General features: G+C 39.0%; 1 protein-coding gene and 1 pseudogene across 1 annotated transcript in view; both read right to left on the bottom strand.

The window, feature by feature from the left end:
• Positions 1-57: 57 nt before the first annotated feature.
• LOC121021861 (peptidyl-prolyl cis-trans isomerase FKBP1A-like) lies at positions 58-1,000 on the bottom strand (annotated as a pseudogene).
• Positions 1,001-3,973: 2,973 nt separating this feature from the next.
• Positions 3,974-8,446, bottom strand: part of BTNL2 (butyrophilin like 2) — a 22,685-nt gene continuing 18,212 nt past the window's right edge. Inside the window, exons 7-9 of the mRNA XM_040462543.1 lie at positions 6,438-6,719; positions 5,655-5,750; positions 3,974-4,469 (exon numbers count right to left, since the gene is read on the bottom strand). Coding sequence (XP_040318477.1) covers positions 4,462-4,469; positions 5,655-5,750; positions 6,438-6,719 — 386 coding nt within the window. The 3' untranslated portion in view covers positions 3,974-4,461. The remainder of the gene's footprint in view (positions 4,470-5,654; positions 5,751-6,437; positions 6,720-8,446) is intronic.

The raw sequence follows: 8,446 nt of genomic DNA, 5'->3' as shown, positions 1-8,446 counted from the left end.
TGAGCACTGGGTGTTATATGTAAGCCAACTTGACAATAAATTATATTAAAAAAAACAAAACCAAACAAACAAAAAGGCAGAGGGTTTAACGGGAGACTGGCATGGTATATTGGAGGCAAGGATCTCCCACTCCCCACTTTAGTTTTAGGTAGGACTTTTAATTTGACCCAAGGACATGTCTCAACTTGGAGAGCAGGCCCTCAATAACACCTCAAATCTGCTATGACTTAGCAGTGCAGCAGCAAGAATGTTTAATATATGACAGATAAAAATTTCATCCAAAATAATAAAATAAAGATTCTTGCATTCTCCCCCACCCAACCCACACCAATTCCTATTCTAAAGTTAACCCATTACCTGTGCTGTTAATACTTGACTAATACTTACATGGAAACTTAGATCCAAAAGACTGAAACTGAACCTTCACCCCAAAAGCAAAAACTAAATAAAATGAGTAACGACATTTATGGCATATAGTTTAGTTCAACACACTTAGGGGAAGAAAGGGAAAGAGCAAAGAGCTGGGTGCCAGAACATATTCAGTCAGGGTCATGTTTATACAGAGTGTTGTGGAATGTCAGAAAAAGCTCCATATGATTCACATGTGCTTCTGGAGGCACTGGATCCCTCCATGACACATCTAAGAATGGGGAGGAGGCCCTGTCATTCCTGTCATTCCAGTTTCAGAAGCTCCATGCCAAAGAGGACAGTAGCATTTGGTGGGATGATGCCTGGGTTCTCAGTGGCACCACACTGTAGATGTAGTCTAGGGAGACAATTTTACTCTCTGACCCACACTCACCTGGGCAATCCTTTCTTCCCAACCTCGGATCACCTCCTACATGCCTAGCATAAATGTAAAGGGATTGTTTCTATCCTGGGAAGAATACAATTTTTTTCCATCTTCAAGTATCACTGGGTAGTACACCACATACGTCTGACCATGCTTGGACAAGGTTCACCCACCTCCAGGGGAGATGGTCTACTCCTGCACTCCCATGGCTGCAGCAGAGGCTGGGCAGACAGGCAGACCCACTGTGGGCCTGGGGGGCAGCTCCCTGGCTCTGAAATGTTGTTTTCATTGTTGTGGTGGTGTTAAGTAAGCTCTAATGAAGTCAGGACTCTGAGATTAAGAGTCATATGCTTCACCACTGAGCCAGCCAGGCGCCCCTATTCCTCCACTCATTTTAATGGGTTTTGTCCTTCTAAGCTTAGATCTTAAAGAACATAGGCTAGAGGTGGCAATGAAAGAAAATATGAAGGCTAATTTTCTGCTGGGATCACAGTTGTAGAAATGTGAGGGGTAGCATCCTCCATCATATCCTCATTTCTGCTATGAGTAAATCAACGAGCAATGAAGGATCTCCAAGTAGCCCATAGTTCCTGACAAAGTAGTGACCTTGAATTCACCATCTGACTCCATCAATTAATTATTTATTGCTGGACCACTCTGGCAATCCCATTCTGAATAGAGCCTAGAAAGGAATGATAAAACATTCAAAAAACAAAGAGAGACCTTACTAGAATAAAAAAATATCTTAGGGCAGGAATTAGCCTTACTAATCACTTTATCTCTACAGCTGACCGCAGTGCATTATACAGATAAAATATCTTATAAATATCCTGTTTATGAATCTATTCCTCTATTTCATAAATGTTTATTGATCAACTAATATATGTCACTTTTTGTGAGGACACACACACACACACACACACACACACACACAATCACTGCCCTAATGGAACTGAAAGTCTCTGGTTTCCTCCAGTCCTCTCCTTTAAATTGAGATCCATCCAATCTGTACAACTCTTCTGAGAGTCCCCATGCTTTTCATGACTACGACCAGCTACCTATGTATCAGGAGTGTCAGGAAACAGGATCCTTGATGGCCAATCCATCCATCAGCCACAGTGATGGCTCAATGATTGGGGTGTTTTAGTCAAGCCACCAATCATTCTCCTTCCCCATGATTTTCCCAAGTGGCATTGGAACTGAGAGAATAAATTAATCCCCAATTTGGTGAGCTAAAGAAAAACAGGTTTCTTAATACATAGTGAAAGAATGTGACTGATAAAAAACACATTTTCTTGAGACCTTCCTAGGGAAAACCTATATGTTTATATATAGGGCTGGCACAAGTACATAAAACTAACAAGCAAAAAGACTGATCAGGAAGGAAGACAAAAAATAAATAAATAAAGGGATAGTTAACTTTCAGACTTTATTAGACAAAACATTTTAAATTATATTAGATCAAAATAGAGTAAAATTAAAAATATTTTAAGGCAAAACTAACATATCTACTAAAAAGTTTGTATTCAAAATATAGAGTATATCAGGGTATATTAATGTACCAAAAATTGTAAGTCATTGGCCAAACCCTACAGAATGTACAACACAAAAAAGTGAACCCTGATGTGAACCCTACCTATGAACTGTAGTTGGAAATAATGCATCAATATCAATTCATCTGTTGTAACAAATGTACTACACCAGTGCAAGGCATTAATAGTAGAGGAAATTGTGAGGAAAGAGAGGAGGGATATGAGAATGCTTTGAATTTTCCACTCAATTTTGTAGTAAAACTAAAGCAGCTCTTAAAAAAATAAAATTTTTTAACAGAAAAAAGGAATGAAGTACTGGTACATGCTACAACATGGATGAACCTTAAAAACACTATGCTAAGTAAAAAAAAAAAAAAAAAAAGCCAGACACTAAAAACAAAATCCATATATTTTACAATTCCATTTATATGAAATATCTAGTATAGGCAAATTCATAGGGACAGAAAGTAGATTAGTGAGATTAGTGGTTTCCAAAGGCTGGGGAGAGGAGAATATGGATAGTGACTGCTTAATCGTTATAGAGTTTTCTTCTGGAACAATATTCTGGAACTGGATGCTGAAGATGGCTGCACAAAATTATGAAGGCATAAATACCACTGAATTGTATACTTTAAAATGGCTAAAATAATAAGTTTTGTGTTATGTGTATTTCACAACTGAAAAATTTAAAACTAAGTAATATAAATGTGTAAATACCAGTGGGAGAATAATACATAGTTTCAAACATAAATGTATGACTTAAAAAAAAAAAAACAGAGAAAAAAATACTATGAGCCAAAAGAAACTCTCCAGGATGCAACAAATGAATGATTTTCAAAGGACAGTGATTACTGTGATGGCTGTCGTCCTAAAAAACAGCAGAGTGCCATTAGTAGGTATTCCTCATTGTCACTTCAGAAGACTTTAAGACTTTTTCCAAGTCTTCCCTTTTCCAGAGTCTCTCCTTTTCCACATGTAGCTTCTCTTCTTTAATTCATTATGACTTTAAAAAAATTTTGCTATGTGTTGCATTTATCACTTATGTATATTTATCTTGGAATTATAAATTTTAATTGTGCACTTTTTTTACTCTAAAAATAAAACTGATATCTTCATATACATGACACAATGATTTTTTCTCGTTTTTTCCTTTTATTGTTAAATAATTGACATATATCACTATATAAGAGTAAGGTCCACGGCATGATGATTCATTTTGTATATATTGTGGAAATGTTTACCACACTAGGTTTAGTTAACATCTATCATCTCATATAGATACAATGAAAAGAAATTAATTTTTTTCTTGGACTAGAATTTCTTTTACTTAAATTTTTTTTTATTTGAGGAAAGTAGACACACAATGTTACATTAATTTCAGGTTTACAACATAGTGATTCAACAAGTCTGTATATTATGCTATGCTCACCATATGTCACCATACAATACTATTGTAATATTATTGACTGTATTTCCTATGGTGTACCTTTAATTTTTGTACTTATTCATTCTGTAACTGGAAACCTATGTCTCCCACTCCCCTTCACCCATTTTGCTCATACCCCTACCCCTTCTCTATGGTAACCATCAGTTTATTCTCTGTATTCATAGATCTGATTCTGCTTTTTGTTTATTTATTCATTTGCTTTGCTTTTGGATTCCACACATAAATTAAATCATATGGCATTTGTCTTGGACTAGAATTTCTGAAAAATGTTTTCACTCCAAGTTCTCTATTAGCTTTTTGAAAAAGTCTGGAACAGGAATTCCACATTTCATATGATATCCAAGATTATATCTCAGTTATCATATTTTTCTCTTTCCATTTAGCTGTATTTTCTCTTACTCTTTTCAACAGTATTTTTCATTTACTTAGCCCCACTTGGAAAATTGTCACCTTCGTAAAGGAACATATCAAATAATAATTCCTTGCATTTCCTCCTATAGGCCTAATTGCATTTCCCATTGGATTTTCTAAGAATCTTTGGTCATCACATATCAGTTGTGATGAGTGGCAGGATATCAGACAGCTTGGGAGAGGATAGTTCTCTGAAGGATCAGTCTCCAGATCAGATTTGAAGCCAGACTGACATTAAGGCATCTTGATTTGGTAGCTTGACGATGGTGTGAAACCTTTCAAGCAGCTGGTAAAAGGAGAAGAGCTGGGACTTAGAATATAATCCTTGTTTCCAGAATCCAAGGTTGTTATTTCCCTTGGAGATGTTGCAAAATTTCATGGGTGCAGGAAAGATGTCAGGAGAACCCACATTAAAGGATCAAAGAATGAAAATGAAGAAGGAGTGTAGTTTCAGAGAAGAAAACTTGGGGAAAAGTGTAGATAGAGCACTTGTTGGTCATATTATAAAAGTAAAGGTATCCAGAGGCTCTTCAAGGGAGATTCTGACCCATCCTGGAGCCATGGAGAGGACGCTTGGAAGAAAGGTAATGGCCCCGTACTGGTTTCTATAGTGACTCATTGCCTGAACACATTCGCAGGTAACACAGGGATGACTCCCTTGCTACGTTATCCTTGGCAACACCTGAGACCCATACTGTCTTGTCCCCAACCTCCACCTCACAGTACCACTTCCCTCACATGAGCCCCTCCTGGCTTGGCACATTGAGCAAGTTGTCAAATCTCCATAGGATGTATGGCTGCATGAGTGTTCAGGGGTCACATGCTTGTTCTCCTCAGAAAGTATCATTCTGGGTGAGCTCTATTTGGATCCAATGTCATGTTCATTATAGAGAAAGAAAATCCATTATGATAATAATCAATGTGGAGTATTTTAAAATATAAATTTCATACATTAACATCCAAACAGGCAAACCAAAGTTACAGTGACATAAGAAATTTGAAGTGAAGAAACTTTATAGGGCACAAAAAACAATCTCTATGTCAACACATAAGGGCCCTTTATCCACAGAACAAGAACCACCAATAAGTGAGTCACCATATTTTTAAAGATCTTAGTGAAATGTTCATACCAACAGAACCTCAGTCAAGTCTCAGCTATCAGTCGTGAAAGCATAGATGACTATGCTACTTTTTTCATCCTCTCCTTAACTAGATCACTTGGGAATGTTCATAGTGGGACCCAATTATTGTCTTTTAATTCTTTTGCTACTTTTATCACTGTAAACTCTGATATCAGTCAACACCAATCCATTACATGAATGTAAAACCATGGACCTTATGTTTCATTAATTACTGAATGTTCACTGAAAGCCTCCCCTATGCGGTTGCTGAAAAGAGAGGCTAGGGAAAGTGCACAGCAAGGTTCCCATTACAAAGTATGCTCCATACCATTTCTATTTACCTGACTTACCTTTTTTATACCTCTTCCTCATGACCAGGCCTACAGCTGCAGCAAGAAGCAATCCACAAATAAGCACTGTCTTCCATGAAAAAGTCATCATGGACTCTAAAATGGAAAACCCATAAGCTCATTAAGTCATGAACCTGGGAAAATTCAAAGATTGTTCTTTTTATCTGAACAACTCCTGGGCTAGAAAGGAGGATGAGAAGTGGGTCTCTCAAGGAGATAGCTGGTCAGTTCCTCCCTGCTCTGCAGAAGCTGAGGAGAGACCCAAAGTTTATGCTAGCTTTATTGTTTGCTCCTGTCAGAAATACACACACACACACACACACACACACACACACATATTTCTTTCCCTTCTCTTTTCCAATTATATCACCATCGCTGGAGTAATGAGGGTAACACAAGGATAAAATTATTTAATCCACAGGCATGAAGATGATGTTAAGGAAAACTAGTTTCTAATTCTGAAGACAATACACAATAAAGAAAAAAGAACACCAAGAGTGATATTGTTTTTACATCAGAAGAAAAGGCTTTGTCCTTAGAGTAACAGTAGAGTCAATTCTTAAAAGTTAGTGTATACACAACAATATAACCTTAGGACTTTAGTCAAGGGATATCGATAGGAACTCCAGGTGTCCTGAAGACCAGTTTTGCAAGAGATAGTGGAGACTTTACCAGAGAGAATAAAATAAAAAATAAAATATGGTAGAGCAATAAAATAAGTAAGTCTGCATTTGTCTTCATATTTATTTTCCACAGTTGAGAGGAACACATGGAGTCACCAACCTGAGAGAGAAAAAGTTGCCATTTTCTCCTCACCAAGAAGGGGGTTGCTAATGGAGCAGGTTACATTCACAATAAAGCTCTTTGTGACCAATAGAGATGTCTTCACATGGAAAAGCCCATGACTTCCTTGAGTCAGAACCTCTGAAAATGATGGTATTATCTTTGCTTCCATGTCCTTCCACTGCACATGGGGCTGTGGGAACCACCCTTCTGAACTGCACATCAACTCTATTTCTCCATCCTTCTGTCCTATTATGGTAATCAGCGGGGAAGAACCTAGACCTGGGGAATAAAGATCAAGGAACAAAACCTCAAGTATCTGCCAAGTGGTTATATGGCCAGTAACTTCACTGAGAGGAAAGAGCTTGGCAAGTCAAAGGTTTGGGAAGAGAACAGAGCTTATAGTGGAATTATATTCCACTGAGAGATGACATTGGCTGGAGTGGTTTATTGTTTTGTTTTTTTATTTTTTGTCTTCCTAAATTCAATCCTCAGAGAGAGTCAGAGGAACAATAAATTTTAAATCCAATCTTTCCTAGGGGCGCCTGGGTGGCGCAGTCGGTTAAGCGTCTGACTTCAGCCAGGTCATGATCTCGCGGTCCGTGAGTTCGAGCCCCGCGTCAGGCTCTGAGCTGATGGCTCGGAGCCTGGAGCCTGTTTCCGATTCTGTGTCTCCCTCTCTCTCTGCCCCTCCCCCGTTCATGCTCTGTCTCTCTCTGTCCCAAAAATAAATAAACGTTGAAAAAAAAATTAAAAAAAAAAATAAATCCAATCTTTTCTGTATCTGTGAACAAAATAAGTTTGACCATGACACAAATCTCATGGACAGGATAAAAGAAAATGATTAAGAGAATATTCTTAAAGATCAAGATTTTAGAAATATGTGTGTCCAGTGGCAGAAAATGATGGAGTCCATTTAACTTCTCAACGTGTGCCCCTATGGATATGTCATGAATATGTTTATGAACGGAGACACAAAATCAATGAGAAAAACAAATCAATTATCTAAGATGTTGACCTGTGTCTTCAATGGCATTTGCTAACATTGAAAAATCAATTCTAACTCACAATATAAGCAGTGGGAAATTATCATTCAGGGAGTGATTTTGTCTTTCCTCTCCCATCCTGCCAATTCTGTTGATACTTATTATTTTAACTGATATGTAGATCTAGTTTAATCTTCGCACAGTTATACTTCCTAGTAACTACACATTTTCCAGAATTTTAATAACACTCTGTGAAATAATTAGTTTTGTGTAAAGTTATGGAGTAAAATTCTCCAGTTTTAGTAAACATGTGGTCATTTTATGGAGATCCTGGTAAGTGCACAGATTTTATACCCAGAGAATTAAATCTGTTCATTTGAGTTTGTGAACTTATAAGTATGTACTACAGTTCCTATGCATCAGAGTGTTCAATATAAATTTGACAAATGAGGGAGGAGAGAGGGAAGATGGCGGCGTAGGAGGACGCTGGGCTCACCGCGCTTCCTGCTGATCACTTAGATTCCACCTACACCTGCCTAAATAACCCAGAAAACCACCAGAGGATTAGCAGAATGGAGTCGCCGGAGCCAAGCACAGACGAGAGGCCCACGGAAGAGGGTAGGAAGGGCGGCGAGGCGGTGCGTGCTCCACGGACTGGCGGGAGGGAGCCGGGGAGGAGGGGCGGCTCGCCGGCCAAGCAGAGCCCCCGAGTCTGGCTTGCAAAAAGCGGAGGGCCCTGACGGACTGTGTTCCGACAGCAAGCGCGACTTAGCGGCTGGGAGGTCATAAGTTAACAGCTCTGCTCAGAAAGCGGGAAGGCTGGAGGACAAACGGAAGGAGAGCTGCTGAGCCCCCGGACGACAGAGCTCAGTTTGGTGGGGAACAAAGGCACTCGCCAGCGCCATCTCCCCCGCCCATCCCCCAGCCAAAATCCCAAAGAGAACCAGTTCCTGCCAGGGAACTTGCTCGCTCCGCTCGCGCAAACACCCAACTCTGCGCTTCTGCGGAGCCATACCTCCGGCA

Source organism: Herpailurus yagouaroundi, unplaced genomic scaffold (assembly GCF_014898765.1).
Source record: "Herpailurus yagouaroundi ecotype Mexico unplaced genomic scaffold, PumYag 332, whole genome shotgun sequence".
Taxonomy (NCBI): Eukaryota; Metazoa; Chordata; class Mammalia; order Carnivora; family Felidae; genus Herpailurus; species Herpailurus yagouaroundi.
The sequence above is the reverse complement of the archived record's forward strand: the minus strand, read 5'-3'. Positions and strand labels throughout refer to the sequence as shown.